Genomic DNA, 21,278 nt, shown 5'->3' on the forward strand with positions numbered 1-21,278 from the left:
TTATGGCTTGAGCTTCTTTAGTTGCATAACCCACCAAATTTCAAGAAAAATCAATGGAACAGCTAACATTTGAACGATTAAGTGGTGACCAGAGGAGAGGATCTTTAGATATACAATCTAGAGGGGAAACTCCTTTTTATCAGCATAATCTCAAACTCAATGATATTTTGGAACTGACTCTTGAAGCAAATATATTGAATAGCTGATTGTTTGATGAAATTGGTATTAGTTATATTGCACTTTCCTTCTTTACTTTTTCTTTCCTTTACTTTGTAAGCAAGCTATAACCTAGATCTTTCGGATTTCGATGGTTATCCGTTAGTTCAACCAGTTTGACTTAAAATTCAGTTTCATTGGGAGTTTGAGAAAGCGGGCTTCAACTTTCTACTGCTATTTTGTTCTTCGAAAAGCTGCTCTGCAATTAAAAGTTATCAACAGCGGGTAAGCCTTCTCGAAAAATTGTCAGAGGGGCCGAAGCCTCTTGAGGGCAATTCTCGTATTCTGTTTTACATGTAAAGGCATGCTTTTTAGAAATCTTCGGCATGATCTGCCTTCTTGTGGTGAAGTGAAAAAGCTGATGGAAACTGCGCTTTCATTACCTTATTCAATGCTGAAGGATGAAGACACCTGGGACGCGAGAGTCTTCAACGCCTTCTGCTGATGTCAGTAGAATCGGATATTCTGTAAATATGTATATTTCTATTCATTTATCAAGGATTTCACAGATTCTTTACAATTTTACTTCAAAGACTAGAAGTAACGATACGTTATAAAATGCATGCGCTTGAGGAAAGGAAAAATGCCAAAGTTAAGTTGTATGATGGCGGTACACAGAAATGGACAAAGACAAACGCAAGAAGTATTTGATTATCACCAGGATATCAACAATAACAGAACAAAACAGCTTAGTAACAACTCGTATTGAAAAAGTATTAGCAACATCAAATGAGCTCCCGTTTTTGCCATCATTACGAATAGGTTTCTATCAAAGCTGCCAAACGCCAGGTGTAGAGGCAAAGTATATTTTGAGGATTTTAGGAATTTTTGTCTGTTATAGAACAGAAGCTTTCAAAATTCTCATGCTTTATACAGAAGGCTAGGTTCGTCATATGAAAAAAATTTTTCGCCACATGCACAAGCAGAAGACTAGGTTCAGGAAGTTTTCCAAGATATCAAATAAAGAAATGGCAATAAAACCATGACAAATGGCCTAGCTGTTTTCTATTATTCTCCTCAAGAGATAGTTGCTACTTCATAAACTAAAATTTCTGCATCTATTCACAAGTTTAACTGTAAATATGAAACACCTACGAACGTGAATAATTGAGTTTCAAGGAAAATGGGAATGTAGAGAATATCTCTGCTTGTTAACGCAGGTTCAATAAATGATTTGAGTAAACTCTTAGAGAAAGACAATCTTTATGTTTTCTGAATTTTCTGCTCAACACAACTCAACGTACATCGTGAAAAAATCTTTCTCTACGAATCCTTAGCGCTCGATTCAATTTCCAACTTTTATAGAAGCAAACAAGGAACTAAAATTTATCTTAGCCAATCACAATCAATTTTAACTACTACTCAAGCCAATAAAAATTAAGAATACGATTGACGTAGTTAATCCTATTACAATAGCTTACTTCCAGAAAATTCTGGCTGGATCCTTAATCTACTGTCTCGGCCTCAAAGTGAGGCTTTTACGTAAATTGCATAGTTCCGTAGTTATGTAACACAAGCATACACAATAAAAAATAAACGTGTTGATTTAAGAATAATAGGTTAAGAATTTACTAGAATACCGAAGAAACCACGATGGGGATTCCCCGACAGGGAAGGTAATGCATAATTCTTGGCATTAAACTCTTTTTCTTATAAAACCAGTAAATTTAAGTTCAGGCTGACTGTTCTTAATTTGTTCGAAAATATAAGGCTGGATTGTTCTCAATTTGTTCTTAAATCAAGAGGGTTCAAGCAGTGCTATTGCTAGCTTTTTCGCCCTAAGGAGGTGTTCAGGCCTCATTTGCAAACAAAGTGAATTAGACAGCCTTAATTTGCTGACAAATTTGAATATTCACCGAAAAAGCACCCACACATCGCTAAAAATCCTCGATTTTGAGAAAAAACGTTGTTCAAAATTGCATTTTGCAGAAGCTCAGCCTCAGCTTGTCCTTAATTTGTTCTTAACTGTTGACCTGTTTTGAGGCTCGTGTTCTTATAAAATTGTTCTTATAAAAAAAGAGTGTAATATTGATGGTACCGATCGTTGTTTTTTGGAGGATTCACAGTCTTTCTTGCAGTCCCTAAACATTTTTAAACAAAATGAGTTTATTGATCTGATGGCGAATATTTGGTTTGTTCTTATTTATGACTTGTTTTTTAATCTTTTTTGGTGGACCTTCGCAAACAAACAGTCAAATATTTGAAGCAAATATTTTTGACGAGGTGTATCAAGGATCACCTTGCAATTCATCGGTCATGAAACTAGAATGAATCTAGCAAGTAAAAGCGCCAATATTGAAGAACCCAAGATGGTATGGATAGGCCTAATTGTAAACAAACCAGTGAAGTAAAATAGATCCATCACCACTTATATCCGTAGAAATATTGGAGGCATCGGTTTTACTTCCAGCCCTATTAAAAGACTGCCTTTTCTTATCAGTCTGTCAATCCTTACACCAAAAAAAACGCTCGAAATAACCAGCCAAAAAGCGAGATGCAATAGCCATACACCGAGTCACCACTTGCCGTGCAATTCGGAAATCGATAGGCTTCACTGCCTCCCTAATCATAGTCAGTGATGTACGATTCATTGCTTTAAAATGTCATACCTCAGCAGTCGCTCAGGTGTGTGAATCACCCAGCGAAGTGTATGACACAAGAAAAATTACAAATCAAAATGCGATGATCACTAAAATCACGGTTGCCATAGGGATCCTGTTCCCAAAAGACAATGGAAATTTTGCTGACGTTGCACTAAAATCTCAAACTTTGTCAAGATTAGGAGGCATGCTGTCGTTTTTAAATAAAATCTAAAGTTTGGCTGCATTTCGTGGATTCTTTACTAGAATTGTGTGTATCTTGTGAAAGCTGTTATTCTGGTGTATTTTCCAGAGCAAGGATTATGGATTTTTGCAATGTTCGCAATGCAAATTTCGGGGAAATTTATAGTGATTCCCTTCTTTTTGCGATGCCCTTCTGCCAGCGGTCGCACGTCTTTCCATTGGTCATTCTTACACAATATAACGCAACGAAGGCGCATATTGGCAACGTGAGCTGGTTTAAAGACAAGATTGATCACCAGATAGGCCCTTTCAACTTTACGGCAATGTATCTAGGAGGTGTCCCTTCTTACATCAAGAGATTTCCACCCTAACATCTGCTAAACCCCATTTAGACCTGTTTGATTGAATGATGCCCTAGCATTTGCTAAAGTTTGTTTCTGCTTATCGCCGTCAACGTTGCACAGTTGTTAATCGAAGTACACAGACCTTCCCAAGGAGCAGCTTTCAGGCACAGCCATTTTGGTGGCCAGCACCAGGCCGATCTCAAATCAACATGTTGTTGCACAGTCTAGAGCAAATGGAGTTCTTCGAAGGAACTGAAAAGCTGCTTGAAATTTGGTTCAAAATACCAGATTTTTGTGATTCAAAATCTGGATTGAGAAAGATTCCAAGGTGAGTGCAGCCCTGTAAATAAGAGGCATGAACGAGCATATGACGACCATGTGCATGTCTACTACGCACGAAGACATGCAAATTAATTACATATGCTGAAAATTTCAGTAATTTGTATTATACCGATTGTCAGTAGCAAAGAAAATCAAGAAAAATGTTATCGATTTCGCGTCTGCCATGCACAATGACCCGAAGATGCAATGTGCTATATTTTCACGAAAACTGTGAAATAGCATCAACCCGGTCTGGATTTTATGGCAGTTCTCGACGAGATCTCGGGAGTGCACAAGCTATTACCCGGGAGTGCAAGAGTGCATTTGTGATAAGTGTGCACATTTGAGTGTGCATCAGATTTCTCAGTCATTCTTGAGTGTGTGCATATTTTGTCCGGCACTTTTCCTGTTTACATCAATTTTACATCTCAGGGAAATTAACAATTGAGAGTTGAACTATACTCACCTATCACTACCATCAGTGGCAGTTGCCTAAATTCTTTAAGGTTTGTCAGGTAAAAAGATTAATAAAAAAAATGTTTAAAAAGGCCAAAACAAGATCATCCTAAGGCCTGAATATGATCTCAAGCTGGGCCACCGAAAGGGGGACAAGAGGGCAAATTTCCTAAGGATCTTGATGTCTAGGGAAATTCATATTAAGAATTTAATTTTAAGAATATGATTAATCTGTTTATTGTTAAATGATAGTAACCAGTTTATAGAATGGAGATAATAGTAAAACACCACAATGAATCAATTGAAACAAAAGTAACATTGAAACAATTGCAAGAAAATGACTGCAAAGAATATTCTGAAGTGCATTTTAAGCTAATCTAAAAAAAGGGTGTTACAAAGATTTTCTGCTCGCTCGGCTCGCAAGTTGCTTTTTTCCCTTCTGCCCCAGGTCTACTGAAACTTTTTGGCAGCCCTGATCTCAAGTGGATCACTCAATTTAGAATGACACACTTTTTTCCAATCTGGGTTGCATACAAATTTAGAAAGTCATTTTGCCATGTTTGAAAATAACCTTTTTGTTTGAGCCACATCCAAAAACATGCTCAAACAACACCCATCTTTCATGTGTGCAAGAGTGCACCTGTTGTTCTACAAAAATTTCTCGGGAGAGCAGCTGCCATGGAATCTATACTGATCTAGGGGCAAAGTTCTCAGCAAAATTTAGGGGGACAATGCCCTTCTAGACAAAGTCTTTCTATAAATATGACCACACCCTTAACCCTGCGTAAATTTTCACCTTTTATGGCATAAATTTGTTTAATCAAAAGGTCAGATATGTACCTAAATCAGACAAAACTTGCTTGTCAACTTTAAAATTATATCTGTTAACTGCGGGCTGTTCAGCACATACCTTGTCACGCTGTCTAAATTTTGGTAAAGTTGGAGAGACTGCCTTTGACTGCTATAATTCTGAAGACAATAATGGTTAGCCACTCTCAATACAGACCCTAAAAAGCAAATGAATATCTGGTGTGCACCCAAGCAGAAAATCAAATGTTTTGGACAAACTTTGGAGGAAAGAAGCCTTTGTCTTCAAGAAACATTTAAGAAACATCACATTCATCTTTGATTACATACTGGATGCTCACAGTACCTGAGCTACATTTATTAGCATGGCTTGAAAAAAGAAAAAAGTTCTTTTGGCAAGCATTGTTTTAGCTTAGGAATGCAAGAAAATGCATAGCTGCTTTGTTGTTCAAATGTCCTAGTACTGTCTGGAGGCTGAATATACATAAATATTTAATTGCTTTTTGTGCTATTGTATCTATCAACTGTTTGTTGTTCAATATCTACATAAAGCTGTCAATATATATATATAGATATAAGTTTAATTTAGGGTCTTCAGCCTCAGATGGAATTTTTCAGACATTTTTCTGAGGAAGGACATCCGACGTTCCTGAATGACAAGTGTTAAGGTCATAGATAGGTTAACAGGTAATGATAGGAGGAGGGAAAGTTTTTGGCAATATCGCTTAAATACTTTCTCTCCAATGGGTCTCAATACTAGGCAGGTAGATACATAGAACATTTATATATTCTTCTATGGTTTTTAATATTTTTTTTATTTATTTTTTAATGTTAGCTCTTTTGTTTAAAGCTTATCTTCTCATTTTTGTATTTATAATTTTATGGCTATCATTTATCTCTTGTGAGACTGTCAACACCAGCATCTCCATCACATTATTTTTTCTACCTTTCTATTCACTTCTCTCCCAGTTCCTCATAACAATTTCCGTTCATACACATTTAACAATATGTATTTTATTAGGCAGGTGCCCCTTATATTCTATTAGGTGGTTTCTATTGTTTTGTATTGTTCTATTATAATTTAGGTTGATAAGTAGGTTTCTCTGATTTTGTAAAGTTATTACTGATGAAGCGAAAGGCAAATGTCTTAAGAAAGTGTTTTCTTTGATTTCACATGTTTCCTCAGTAATGATTATTCTTCAGAATCATCCTGAAGAAGTTACAGCCAAACGCCAAACAAGCTGTTTTTTATTGAGTTTCAATGTTAATATATACTGAAATTTTTTATTTGCAGTGAAGAATACAAAAAACTTGTCACTTACTGCAATGCAGAAGTCGTGAAGGCTTCAAAGAATGAACATATTGATTCCTATGTATTAAGGTAAGTTTTAAAGCTTTTTCCACTTTTAACCGCCATTTTTTGAGGAAAATAGCGGTAATTATTCAGTTATCTAACTGCATTATATATACTTAAAGAGCACAAAAATGATCTGATTGGTCCCCAGTGAAGCTGAAAGATTCAGTTCAGTTTTCCATTGTGTTTCTTATAAGATAAGGCAAAAGGGAGTTGTAGGCAGTTTTAGAATCTCTGCTTTTGAGAAACGATTTAGCTCCAAAAACTCGAAAGCCCTAAAAGAGTTCACAGAACTTGAGCTTGTTATTTTTGCAAAATTAATAAGTGCTTTTTACCATGGAAAAAGCGTATTTACATACAAAGCACAAGTAATTCTGGTCACATATTAGCAAACTACAACCAGTAAAAACCTCTGGTTGTTTCGGCAGGTCATAACAGAACTAACAGCACAGCAGGGGGTAGGGGCAGTCACCCTCTGATATTTTGGAAGACAATTGTCTTTTGGTTAAAAGCAATCGGAAACTGTGATGTCATCTTAGCAAAACAGAAGGCTTGCTGCCCCTCCCCTCCCCCCCCCCCCCCCCCCCCCGAAACAAATTTGACAAAATGTCTGCCCCTGCAACACAGCTGTCATTTAAACTTTTACTGTACAGAAATTTCAAGCAGCCACAGTTAACTAATTTAACTGAAATCTAGTCAACTTTAAATGACCAAATTTTCTAAATGGCTTCTTTTTCATTTTAAAGTGTAGGTTGGAATTATTTGATATCTTTTTTATACATTGCACCACAGATTAACAAACATCTGAGATGCTGGGTTACATGGCCCTGATGTTCTGGCATGTAATGACCCTTAATACTAGGGACATTGAGTGACCCTTGATAAAATGTACATATCTAACTTTTTCTTTGAATTTAAAATTAAAATTATAGATTGGTTTATTTCAAACAATTCAAATCTCAAATTTAAAATAGTTATAAAACTTCTTTTATTCTAGCGAAAGCAGCTTATTTGTTGCTAAAGATCACATAGTGTTGAAAACTTGTGGGAAAACAAAAGTTTTGAACTGTGTGGAACCTTTGCTTCATCTTGCAAAGAAGTACTTGAAGGTTAATGACATTCAGGTGAGTGTGCTTTTGAGACATGCAAATAAATTGCTGAGGGTAAGGCCCTTAAGATTTTTTAGCTGCTTGGTATCCTTGGTATACACAATAAAATATTCCAAAATCACAGGGCTTTTTAGACACTTTTTCATAGAGATAATAGACATAAATTTGTGAATTCTCAATTGCTAAAAATAAAGGGAATGTGTCAGAAAAAACCAAGAAGGTGATAAGCTTCTCATTCAAAGCAAGAGGGTTTTTAATGCTCATTGACCATGCTAGTGGTCAACGAGGCTATTTTGCAGCAAAAACAAGGAACTTGCTTCTTTTGTTGCTGTTCAAATACCTAACAGGAACACAAAACTACTGAGTTGACATGACAGAAACTGAATTTGTTCAGTAAATGTAAAGCAACTAACCTCATTACAGAAAAATCTCAAATTTTCGGCTCAATATTTTATGAAACTGATTTTCTTAAAGGACTTAGCTTAAGACATAAAAATTGTCTTTTGCAGAATATGTTCTACTCTAGAAGAGTTTATCTCAGACCAGATTTGCAGGAAGAGGAATACCAAAATTTTGATCAGGAGGTTTGTCTGAAACTTTTACTTCCTTTTTCTAGTGATGTCTGATCCTGCTTATGATGTTGAACTTCCTCCTTAAAGCAGGCCTGGCTGTTTTAGGTGAGGATAGCTGGTTCTTACCTCAGCACTCCCCTCGCAACCCAAAACAGACTGTGAATTGCTCACGAAAAAAGAACAGGAAAGTGAAATGGGCAAGATCATGGCAACCGATTATTGGCAAAGCCATTTACAGAAACATGAAAATACTGGTATTGTCTAGACCAAAGTACATAGCTATCATTTTCTGAGACCCAACCATGTATATAGTTTGCTCCAGATATGTGTGGAATGAGTGTTGCTTGTGTTGAAAGTAGCTTTTCACCTTTCTTTCCTCCGCAAAAAAGTTCCCATCGTAGCTCTTTCAAAGATCTAGACTTTGAATCTTTCCAGTAAGCAGCACAAGTAAATATCTTTAAACTTTCGATATCTTGGCAAGGAGGGGAATCAAGAGAAACACCAAGGTCAAGTGCTGCATAGCATCTCCCAATGTCAATATTACGTCAACAAGCTTCTGATAACAAGAGAGGTGATAATTCTTGCACTCAAATCCATGTGGTTTTGCCAATTCGATGTAGTGAGTCTCCAAGCTTTGCTCTCTTTTGGGCATATTCAAGAACTTTGGCAACTGAATCATCATTCTTTCATCAGATACATGTCTCGAGAGGTCATTGTTCTCACAATCACATATGAAACATTGGCCCAATCTGACTTTGATAGTCATTGAGTTTATATTTCCTATAAAGAGAGTACTGTGACTAATTTCTTCTGCTTAAGCATGTCTTAAAGTCACATAAAATGAAAAGATATCACTTTTAACACTTAAATCCAACAGGACCTGTTTTTTCTACACAAAGCACTTGACTAGTGTGTTACTGATTAAGTTCACCTAGTAAATGAAGGAAGCGTTTCACCTACAAAAATGCAAACGGCCAGGCCTGCTATTTAAGCCAGAGACATGGCAAGTTAAATGTTTGAGATTTTGGAGTCAGTGATAAATTTTTTTGCTGGGTCTGGCATGCTGGCAATTATGTGACTATAGCTGCTTTTTTGTTTCATTGTAGATGAAGCTCTTGCAGACATTTTTTCCAAGTAAGTATGCCAAAAAATATAAATAAATGCAATAATATTTGACAAAATCAGCCATGTATCAGTCAAATGAAAAAATATATATATTTCTTTAACCTCTTCTTTTATTTGAATTTTCAATTTTGGTCATTTAATGTTGAAATTGCTTGTCATTTTCTTGTTTGTATATTAGCTGCAGTCCTGGTAATATTAGGCCTGTGATAAGATCACATGCAGAAACCTCCACAAACACCTAAAACTCTCTAGGTGTGCTATTTATCCAACAAGCAGCATTATTTTTTTCACTAACTTTCCTTTTTCTTTTATTTGTTGGTAGTATTTTGATAGCAATTCTGGAGACATAATCAGTTAAAAACTTGTCAAATTATTTTGTTTGCAAGAAACATCTTCTAAAGTTCTTTAAAAATGGTTTGGTTTATGAAAACCTAAATCGCTTTCTCAAACAGTGATGCACCCCTTTACCATATTCACAGGAGTGTATATCATATTCAAAAAAATCTCAGGTCTTTATAAAAATTGTCTTATTTATAACTGAACTTATTTTTGCATGACAGGTGGTGCATTCCACAAATTTGGGAAAGAGAAGGGTGAGGAATGGTACTTGTATACAACAGACCACCTCTCTGAGCACTCAGATGATCCAGATGTGACCTTGGAAATTTTGATGTCAGAGCTTGATAAGGAAAAAATGGAACAGTTTACAAAATCCCATCCAGATGTTGATGACAAGAAAGTGACCTATGTAAGGTTTTTTTCAAAGATCTTATTCTTGCTTTGTTTTATTTTGACTGAAATATATGTCTTTAGCATCTGAACATCGTTGTTTCCTTTAGATTTTGACACTGCACTAATAACATCAAGATGAAATTGCCAAAATGAAGTCTTGAAAAGGCAAAGTGTTTGTATATTTGTATCGTATTTACTGGAACAAATGCCCTGACATCAAGTTCAAAATTTCATTTGTTTACTCAAGACCTCCATTTATTTGAGGCCAATCATTTGAAATTTGACTGCACAAAAAGCGTTATCGTTAAAACAGAAGACAAACAATTGTCTGTTTACATGAATCAAAAAAGGTTTTAATTTACATAATCCCTAAAAAATTATTTTGTTGTATTACATTAAATGTGAAACTTAGAGTAGCAGCTTCAAACTGTCCGGTTCTATACATCAATTATTTACTTCTTCATCTATTGCTTATTTATTGCTTTATTTCCGTCTTATCGTTTGCTAGAATTCATTAGAATTTATTACATTTTGCATTTTATTCTGGAACAAGATTGTAATATATAATTTTATAACTGAAAATTCAAAGGAAATTTTTGAATAAATTTTCGGCAGCAATTTTTGAAAATTGGAGATAATTTGAGGTATAACTCGTTGATCTTTTATGACCTTACAATGTTACAGGAATCAGGGATTGCTGATATTATTCCTGGCTCAGTCCATGATGGTGTTCTCTTTGATCCATGTGGTTATTCTATGAATGGTCTCAGTGGTGACTCATACTCAACAATACATGTTACCCCTCAGCCCCATTGCTCTTATGTCAGCTACGAAACCAACATCCAGCTGGAGAATTATGACAGGCTTGTAACCAAGGTACTAGAGACCTTTAAGCCTGGAAAGTTCATTGTCACATTGATCGCAAACGAGGTCAGTGCTTCAGGGTGCTTTTTTCTTGTTTGTTGTGTGGTTGTAGCACTGCTTCTACTTTTCCATGCATACCGTTTTCCAAAATTGCATTAGCTTTCTAACATACTTCAGAATACCAAATTAGTGCCCATTCCCAAATAACCCTCCTGCCCCCAAATAAGGTTAGGAGGAAAGCCAATCAAAAGGCTCATGCACTTAAACACTTGTTTTTTCTATTTTCGTGAATCTGCATCAGTTCAAAATAAGAAGGACGATTTTACTGAATGTCCTCTAATTTAGATGATATCTGACAGGAACCAAAAAGCAATGAATACCAGACACTCAGGGTTTTTTGCAAAGATGGTGGATTGCATTTTATTGAATTTCTAGTGAAAGTTAACAAATAATCATCAACACAGCACGATAAAAATAATCTAACCAAAAATAGATTGAGCATCTTTTTACCAAACAGATTTTTAAAAAAAAGCCACATATCCTCTGGCTTTAACCCTTTGGCTTCCATGACGTAAATGCGAAAAACCATAAAAAGTTACCTTTTAACTTTCTTTAAATTTTCTATAAGTGAAATGCAAACCATTTGTGGAAAAGTATACATTTCCTGAAAGCTTATTGAATGGGCAATCATTTTTCTTAAAAAAGATTTAAATATTTGTTGTCAAGTCATGCTGCTAGCTAAATACTCCAATCGAAACCTTTTTAAGCCATTTTACAACTGAATTATGTTTGTATTTCTTTGTTTGTTTAGCGCTCCAAGTGTGGCTCTGCTTCTTCAGCTGTGAAGAAAATTCACCCAAAAGGCTACAAACGTGTTGATCTTGAAGAGGCCGCCCTGCGAAACTACTCAGTTGTCTATGGACATTATCGAAAATATTAACTTTTGAAATATGCCCGTTACTTTTGATTTTTTTCATTTACAAATATATATATATGATTAATCAAGTTTTTTCCTTTTACGCTTTTGATGTTAGTTGATTGGAAACCTTCCGATAAGATGCTAAAAAGGCACAAAAGCAAGGATGCACCAGCCAGTCTGGAGATTTGCATTTCATGTCTGAGATTTTCATGATGTATTTATGTAGTTTAAGTAACCGACAAGTCGAAATTGGTTCCATATTTTGAAATTGACCTTCTTATTAAAGAAATCTCTCGTCGTTCCTGGTTCATTCAAGTACCGGAACGCTCTCATAACTTTCCTATTCATACAGTACTTATCCCTAAGTTCTCATCCTTATTTTTAAGGTTTCATAAAAGAAATCCTTGTTTCTTAATTGTCAGAAGTTCTTGACTCTAAAAAGGTGATAAATTTCATACTGAACATGCAAAATTTGTTATTCCCCTTCAGACAACTCGAATTGTTTTAGTGATTTATATTCCCCTTGCACCTTCTCAAATACGCTGGAACCACCGAAAACTCGAAAAATTTCACCATTTTCTTGGAGATGATCGAGTTATCGGGACTTAACTGTATTTAATATTGCGAATAGTGGCCACTTTGTAAACTTAATTCACAAACCTTGTGTTCCTTCTACTTTGATTGTACTAACTGTCTACACGTGCCGGCGAGATTATATTTAAGTTGCATAAATGCACAAGTTCTTTATATTTTATGTGACGCATTTGCGACATAAATTGAGTGGGATTCTTGGCGTTAAATATATGCAATGTGGAACAACGTTTTATTATTTTGTCCATTTCTAGGAGCTTTGCCATTTTAATTTTTGGCTTTCATGTTGTGTGCCATTTTCACGGTTGGGAATAGTGCCGGCCATTCTTAACAAAGCTATGTCTCTTTCGAATCAAATAAAACTTCAATGAAAATGATCGGGGAAAAGTTCACGTCGAATGCATCGGTTAATAGGAAACCCAAAAAGCTACAAGTTATTTCATGGACGATTGTTGGTAAAATTAGGGACTGAAATATTTTCTCATGGGTAAGAATTCTGATACTTACATCAGAAAAATTCATATTATCGAAACCAAATTTTTCACCTAGAACGAAAAAGTAAGAGATGCCATTTCATTTTGTTACTCTGATCCATTTTAAAAAGTTCTCAAATCCTTGGTCTCGAAGGAAAATTTTATCACCTTGCAAGCTAAGAATATCCAGCCAAGGGCTCAAATCGAACCATCAACTGCAAATAATTTAGTGATGAAAATATCATTGCTAATTCCTTTTTATTGTGTTTAGTATTTTGTCACAGAAGCAGAAAATGAAGACACTGACAAAATTTATGATTCCTCAGATATTTAAATGTCCTAACCCCAACACTCTGTTCCGTATCCTGTTGCTCCCAAGTCTTAATTATCATAATGATATTATGGAAAATTTCCACGAAAAAAGCTAATGTTTCTTGTGACTTGTTTCTTGTTAACTTATTAAACAAGTTCGATCAACCATATCTAAACCCTCTGTCTAATAGCGAACTCATCTTTTTGAGAAGGCATGTTTACAGAAAACTTGCAAGAACTACATATACATAAAGGTTAATCTAAATTAGAAACTGGGAATTACACTTCTTAAGTAAGAATGCCAAACAACTCGTCCAGCCTCGATATTCTTAAGAAATTTTCGTTTTGAGCCTGACCAAGGTTTAAAGGGAACATAATTCAAATGAGTTTCATGTCTTTACGATGAAATGGTGGTACGAAGGTAAAATTTAAGCAATTGTAACAACAAAAATGTTATTTACAATCATTAGTATTCATACATAGCAAGATTCCGGAAAGGCTGATCGACAGTCGTTGAATTAACAAGTTTTAACAAATACAGCAAAATAATAAGTATTAAATCTCTTTCCTAGAAAAATCAACATCATCAGGAATTTTAGACATCCAATCGAAACTGATTAATAATATTGAAAACAAAATATTAATTTTTGGATTTGGAATATTCTTTTTACGAATAGGTTTTTATTGCTAAAATTTGCTCCAAAAAATGCAATTACCAGTGACATTGAAGCATCAAAATAATAACTATTTTTAAGGTTGTAACTACATTATGGTCTTCAGTGGCGGGGTGGATATGTTTTCCCTGGGGGGCCAAGTCGATTTTTGCGCCCTATCTATATATCGTGGTTATATAAAAGCACATGTTTCTGGAAGAGAAATCAATTTTTGCAACTTGAATTCAAAGTTTCATGAATATGTTTAGATTAAAAATGCGAGTATGAATTGAAAAAATTATGTTATTCTAGCATTTGACCTTCTCGATCGCGGTTCGGTAAAATATCCAGCAAATTCGAATTGGCTTATTTTCGAGGGTCGGCTTTTTCGATGAAATACGGTAAGCAAAACATAAAATACTAATCAAAAGACATTATATTCAATTACACTGATGTCCAGGGGCGGACTGGCCGGTCGGGCTACCGGGCGATCCCAAAATTATTGCAATTTTTCTTCATTTTACTATGGAATGGCAACTTGTATCGTTTGGTAGGGGTCCTCTTCTCTTGCCATTACACCTAGACTCTCTCGAGATAAGTAGATACAGAATAAGTAAAAATAGCATTTGGGACCCGATGTAAGCATGCAGTATTCTAGGTCAAGGGCTTACTGTTCCCAACGCAATAATAGGATACTTAATGGAAGTTCCAAAATCGCGAAAAATTTCTCTTCGGCCCCTCAGTTTCGAAGTTTGCAAGGACATAACAGATTTTTGACTCAATTTCTAGAAAGGTAGATTACTTTGATGCAAATCAGATATACATCAAAACAGCGGAGGGCTCAGCCCCCCTCCTTGTTTGTTCTTCGGTTAGACAAGAATCGTGTAACGCATAGAAAGCTGGGACGAAATTTTTGCTCCAGTACATGTCTGCCATTGTAAACTGAACAAGAAAAGGTGACGAGATGCAACTGAAAGATTAAGATGCATTACAAGCTTTATACTCATAGAAATGTAGACACAGTTTGGCATCTAAACAAAGAATAGAATGACTCTCTACTTTTGAAGATATCTTACTGAGAACACTCAGGTACTTTCTTCTACAGGCAAGAAAGGTTTTTTATCGTTTCATTTAGAAATTTGCTTAAAGTTATGTGTGTCGGAAATGTTGCACCTGTCGCTAAAAGTTGAGATTTTGATCTTGGTTTGTCGGTAATTGTGAACAAATTATCATCAGGGACGACAATTATTTTCATAGAGTTACTGGGAAAGTTTGAGGAGATTTGCTTTACTCGAACACATTTCACTGGTCAAAAACTGTCATCTTTAGCCACAAATAAGGGTGCAAGGAAGAGAAAGCTAAAGCTGTAGCCTTTTCTACATGCTCATTCGAAAAGGAAATCTTTGCAGAATGATAAATTAAGACGTTGCTTTATTTTGTTGTACTTCAAACCTTTTTCCATTTCCTTCTATTTTTGCCAGTTTTGTTTGTTTCAGTTCAGATTATCCTCCAGAGCTGTCAGCTGCTTTGATTCAGACTCTCCACATTCGATCGCTTGCACTTTTTCCAACTCATTCCTCGTTGTTAAAATGTTGTTCTTCGTAGTCAAGCGTTGTTAAACGCTTTAAGTTTATTATAAAACCAACTCTAACGTCCTTCCCATTGTTATGTCAAAATCAAACCCCTTTGAACCATGGGGATTATTGTAAAAGAAAGCTAACAGGCATTGCCTAGGATCCTCCTTTAGTCAAAATTGATGGTGTAAATATTTTAGATGCATTCACTGCCCAATCCCTATAATGTCATATTTCCGAACTTTTTCTTGAATTCGGCTAAAATTTCTAACCATGGTGGTGATCTTTAGTAAACCCCGGAGCAATCTAAACACTTTGACCCCCCTCCCCCCCTAACAACCTCCCAATAACGTTTCGCCAGCCCTGCCTACTGATGTTTCCATCTTGACTGCTGCTCAACCAATCAATCAACCTGGCTGCTCAACTAATGATCGGAAAAATTATCAATCCCCAAAGTGCTTTGACTGGAAAAATAGACATCAAGATTTACTTGAATAACTGAGACATTCCATTAGGCCCATGATTTGCTGTATTGGATGATACTACTTTATTGCAAACATTTATGTTTGAGGGGTTTAGCCTTCCACCAATCAAAGGTTTAGTGGTAGAAACACTACAGCGACCCATAATGCAGCCAGATTTTACCCTAGAAATTCATAAACTATAAAAAAAATAAATTCTCGATCACAACCTGCCGTTAAATCTTCTTTCCTACATTCTTCTCCCATTCAAAAGTCATTCAGCTAGAAAACGATAATTTTTCCCCAACAATGGCATGATTTTCTCTTTCCTTTTAGCCCACATCACAATAAAATCCTAAGCAATACAGTGAAAATGACGCGGACCCAAAAAAGGATTGTAGAGTCCCCATGTTAATATTTTACGCCAATGCCTTCAGCCCTGGTTTTTTTCTTCCTTTTTTTATTTGAAGTTGATACAATCTTTAGCTTTACTCAAGCTAATGAAAACCCATTAATTTGAATTACCAATGCTAGATATAATGTAAATTAAGTATAACAGATGTTGCATACGTATTCCTTGCAAAGATCACAAGTTCAATTGAACGATCAAAATTCCGAGTATTTTATTTGGTTTGGAACTAAGTTCCATATTTGGCTACATTTCTATGATACGGTATTTCTTTTTTTTATGTGGCTCCACTGTGATGAACCTTGCGTTTCTTTAGCTATGTGGTGTGAATTAAGGAAAACTAATAGCAATATTTCAATAACCTTTTAAGCCAGCTGTAAAAGAGTTCCACGTAAAAGCAAACTTAATATGAATTTCGGGGCCCTTTCTCGACGAATTTGCCCGGGCCCTAAATTTGGAGCCAAACCGCCCCTGCTGATATCTCATACAGGCTGGCGGCCCCTTGAACCCGTTTATTATATCTAGAATACCAACTTCAGAGTAAAATAACTCAGAAAAATTCTTTTTTTGGGGCTCCTATGTTTTTTAATTAAAGGTAACCTTAGTCCATTACGCCACTGCTTATGGGCGATTTTATCAGCCTAGTGTCATCACATTTATTATGTATGATTTACAAACATAGCTCAAGTTTGTTATGAGAGTAGTTCTTTAGCAATTTAGTAGTTTCTTTAGTAGTTATCAAATAGCAGTTCTTTCAACTTGAAAGTTTAAAGCATTTAATGGCAGCATTGAATCGGACAAAGACGGGGGGCGCACGAAATTGAATCGGGGGCTAAGAATCAAGTTTAGTGACATAAGAGGACCCACCATGGTTGGGTTCGACGCGAAAAAATATTTTGAAATAAAGTCTTCTTTAATGGGCTAAAAATGCATCTCCAAGACAAAAATTTAACAAATTATAAAACCGCTCGCAATAGACAATTCGACGATTCTCAGAAAAAACATTGTTTATTGATTTTTAGAAAAAATTTAGGAGGGGAGGATTCATGCGTTGGGGAAAGAAGAAAACGGTGACCAAGAAAAGAACAAACGACTGGAAATATCTTAAACGGCTATTCTTAGGTGATGATGATCTGCGGTGATAAGAATGATGATGATGATGATGATGATGATGATGATGATCTGCACAAATGTGATGGGGCCAACAGTAGATCGGTGATTGACGTCATTTCTTTGGATATCGTTGTCAGGGACGTTTTAAAAATGTCTGCCTCGTCGAATTCTATTGTTTGGCCCAATTGTTCTTTCATCAGGTTAGCAAGCTCTTTTGTTTGCTCTTCTAACTGGCGGAACAACTTGCACAAGGCAACGAAGGGGTCAGTGGTGGTTTGGGTTGTCGTTCTCGTCTGAATTTCGGCTTCAAAAACTTGGCTCATTGCGTCCACGGCTACAGGAGCTTTTTCTTGCAATGGTTGCTTCAACGGGCATCTTCTGCAATATTTGACCACGTGTCCCACTGTGGTCGTCTGTGGTCCGCAGGTATCGATCAGTGCTCATCTTCCTTTTCTTCGGCACGGCTGTCCTCACACGGGGCACCAATGCAAAATCGCTTAAAAGGGGGTTTTACCAACGTGAGTTCGGAGGTTTTTCGCAGAAACGTACACGATAAATATGGCAAAAACTGCTCTCCAATTTTCCAATGATTTACATTTCTTCTAATTCACCAGTTCACGGCAAATGACTAGAAATATCTTGAACGGCTAACGACGACAATGTAACGGCAAACACCATTCAGCAAGCTAGCGACCAGGGGCGAAACTACCGGGGGGGTGTGGGGGTGTGACACCCCCCCAATCCAAAAAATAGTTGATTTCGCAGGGCAATCGAAGATTTCGCAGGGCGCCAAGAAGAGCTTTATTGCCACGCAGAAATGCCACCTCTGAAGTTCATAAAGAGCCGTTTAGGAATTTTGAAATGGAAATATCGTATTTGTTATGAACCTCCCTTCCTGACATTGCATTTTAGAGAACGGAACAGGTATGTAAGGAAAAGCTCCGTTATTTGCAAAGCGAAAGCATTTCTTACCGAAAGTCATAGCCAATGGATGCAATGATTGATGCATATGTTTATGAGGGCAAGGTTGAGTCATGCAAATTAATTTAAGTTGTAAATTATTTTCATGACAAGCACGGCGTCACTGGGGGAGGGGATAAGGGGCTGAAGTCCCTCACTTTGGTAAAGATAGGAATTTTTTTATCATTTTTTCTATTACTTTTTAACAGTGCATGAACTAAAAAACATAATAAATCGCTAAGATACCGATTTTGTTTTATCTAATTGCTAACTTTGTCACGTATATTTTTATTATTTTTCTTTTATTTGCATTAATTCAGTAAATCATTTTCTGTATCATTGCAATGTTTTAATTTTGGATGTGTAAACATGGCCTTCTTGATACAAGAAACTGCACATTTCTGTTCAGGAAAAAAAATTCTCCCAATAAAAACAACATCTTCCTCTGTCATTCACAACTACGTGCAATCTGAAACGAAAGGTTGTCGTTTCTTTCCTTCCCAAACGTCTAACACTAGAGTTTTAGCATGACATCCCCCTCCCTATTTTTCCCAATAAACAATAATATTTTCAATAAACAATCAGTTCTTTTAGCACAATAGTATTTTGCTAAATTTTTTTCTGAAAGATGCTTTTTAGCCCTTTTTACAAGGTATAATTTCAAAAAATTTCTTCACGTCGGACCCAACCATGGTGGGTCCTCCTACCTCACTAAACTCGACTCTTAGCCCCACTGGATTAAATTTCGTTGCGCTGTCTACATCATGTGCCCCCCCCCCCAATTAGCTGTTTATTAGCCTAATTTTGCAAACCAACATTAAATGAAGTGAATATAAAAAAACAATTTACGCTCACGTAGAGAAATAGAAATTTCATAGGCAATGAAGTTTCAAGTTTGTTTTTATTTCTTAGAAGTTTGTCCTTGGTAAAGACCAGTGTACACTGGTAAAGCTTTCACTAGTAACCTATAGACAAACCGTTGCTACGAGGTCTGCAGGGCACCACTCAGTTTTGCAGGGCAGAAACCCTTTTCACCCCCCCAAAACTATTGGCCAAGTTACGCCCCTGCTAGCGACAAGACACACTGAGTTGGAGACTCTTACGGCAAGACTCAATCTAACTATAAGACCATTCCTTTTATATCTTAAGATGAACCTTAAAATAATGATTACGTACTACGGACGCAGTAGCATGCTCCGACAGGACATGAATGGGGAATTAAAGCGTCCCTTTCCTCCACTAGCTTACAGGTCCAGCCTGACCCGACTGATACCACCTGGCAGGGTTCCCTAGCTCAGGGCTACGAGCGATGGCCAACGGCTAACTCGGCGGGAGCTACCACTCCAGGGGTCAACGGCTTCAGGCGGAAGAACTCTCGGAAAGAGGGATGGTGTCCCTTTAAGAACATTGTAGAGGTGGTTCTGGGGGCCCAACTCTACTATTAGCCCCTTAGCAGGGGCGTCGCGACCGTGGGGTGTTTTCTCGGTAGAAGCGTCAACTGCAATTCACTATGAGCTCCAGATTTTTTAACATTCAAAAGGTATGCTAAGATGGAAAGAGGAATCTTAAAAGACACCCAGTGCTGCTTGTTATCTAGCTTTAGAAGTAACTGATAACATGGTATTTCTCAAGAGCACGGCGAAATTGTACCAGTTGTTTCTATCTGCTTTTCAATTTGTTTGCAAAAAAAATAAGTTTCAAAGGGATTAGGAGGATTGCTTTAATGGAATTTGCTTAAAAGAGTGCATTTTCCAGGGAACTAGAAGCATCAAAATTCGAAATTTTCCTGCTCCTACGGCGGCAACCATGGTGCCGTCTCAGGTAGTAATTATATCCTTGCCTGTCCCGACATAGAAATTTGACAAAACTATTAGGAAAATTCCGTTATTATCAAATTGAAATTAATGTTGCGAATTATATACAGAGTTAGATTGACAAAATGCATTGCAGAGGTAATTTGTAGTCCACAACCCCCCCCCCCAACAAGGCTTGCCTCACGACGGCCCTGCCCCTTAGTTTTATCTATGACCATGACAACAAACCAAAACTCAGGTTTTGGGATAGTTGGAGGGTCATGGTAGCCAACCTTTTGATAGAACATGGTACCTGATGATGATGAATACAGACGCTGATGCAATCACAGTGCAATTGTGTAATTGTCACGTGATATTCTCCGTGTGGAGACCCTCTGTCGTAACAGTGTCATAAACTTATATTTAGAGTAGGTCTTTTTTATTTTTATAGTCTCTGAAGAAAATTAATTGGAGGCATTAACAGTTTCCAATATTTTCGATTGCCTATCGCAAGAAGGGAATTAGAATTTCTGACCAACTAAGACTTACAAATCGAGGCGTTGAAATTGAAACCGCTGGAACAATAGAATTGTTTATGTGACAATAGAAAAAATTAAGAGAAACTATGAAAAGACCGAAGAAGCAGCAGCTCAGCCAGAGAAAATATTTAAGACGAGCTGGATACCTTATTTGTTGATGACGAAGAAGAGTCAAAAACTGAAAATAGATATGTTTTGGATGCCTAAAGAATATCAAGTTTGCTAGTTTGCAAGTCAATCGGTGTAAAACGAGTTTTTCTAGCGCTGTCAGCAAGCCTAATTTCGATAGCAAAAAATTTCGGTTTCCAAAAAATCCTGTGGGATTAATTTTTGGTTGCCCCAACTCAACATACTTTTTCTTCACTTCAATTCACTTCATTCAAAACCCACAGCTTAACAGACTACTTTCCCTCAACTCCAATTGTCCACATATTCAGGGGGGCCATGGCCCATTCACAGGGTCATTAACAGTCAATTTGAGAACTTCAAACACACAACAGAAAACCTTCTGAAAGTTAATACGGAATTAGAGAAGAGAAACGAAGATTTGACAAAAGATCTAGAAACATCACAAGTAAACAAAGAGCTAGAAACATCAGTAAAACAACTCAGCGATTTTCTGAACTACTATCTCAAACAAAGTCAAAAACGAAAAGAAAACAGTATTTATTACTGGAGATTTCGACATGAACCTGTTAAATATTGATTCTGATGATTATACAAGTGCTAATAAAACTACTCTTGAACCATTGAAAATAAGCCTATGTGAAGCTGTCAGAGTAATAGATTTTGCTTCTT

The 21,278-nt window shown here is 36.5% G+C and overlaps 1 protein-coding gene across 1 annotated transcript; it reads left to right on the forward strand.

Moving 5' to 3' along the window:
- Positions 1-3,294: 3,294 nt before the first annotated feature.
- Positions 3,295-12,421, forward strand: LOC135685231 (S-adenosylmethionine decarboxylase proenzyme). The gene is made up of 8 exons (XM_065201098.2): positions 3,295-3,671; positions 6,222-6,308; positions 7,279-7,405; positions 7,900-7,974; positions 9,069-9,096; positions 9,648-9,835; positions 10,504-10,749; positions 11,495-12,421. Exons 1-8 carry the CDS (start codon positions 3,553-3,555, stop codon positions 11,621-11,623), a joined length of 999 nt encoding a protein of 332 aa, XP_065057170.1. The 5' UTR covers positions 3,295-3,552; the 3' UTR covers positions 11,624-12,421.
- The last annotated feature ends 8,857 nt before the right edge of the window (positions 12,422-21,278 follow it).

This window comes from Rhopilema esculentum, chromosome 15 (genome assembly GCF_057945365.1).
Source record: "Rhopilema esculentum isolate cy_ngs chromosome 15, ASM5794536v1, whole genome shotgun sequence".
Taxonomy (NCBI): Eukaryota; Metazoa; Cnidaria; class Scyphozoa; order Rhizostomeae; family Rhizostomatidae; genus Rhopilema; species Rhopilema esculentum.

What these genes read in the sequence shown, in the direction of transcription:
- LOC135685231 (XM_065201098.2), top strand. Translation starts at nt 3,553, where the DNA reads ATGTTGTTGCACAGTCTAGAGCAAATGGAGTTCTTCGAAGGAACTGAA. An exon ending in ATTGATTCCTATGTATTAAG is followed by an intron (nt 6,309 to 7,278) that starts GTAAGTTTTAAA and finishes CTTTTATTCTAG; the next exon opens with CGAAAGCAGCTTATTTGTTG. An exon ending in TCACATTGATCGCAAACGAG is followed by an intron (nt 10,750 to 11,494) that starts GTCAGTGCTTCA and finishes TTGTTTGTTTAG; the next exon opens with CGCTCCAAGTGTGGCTCTGC.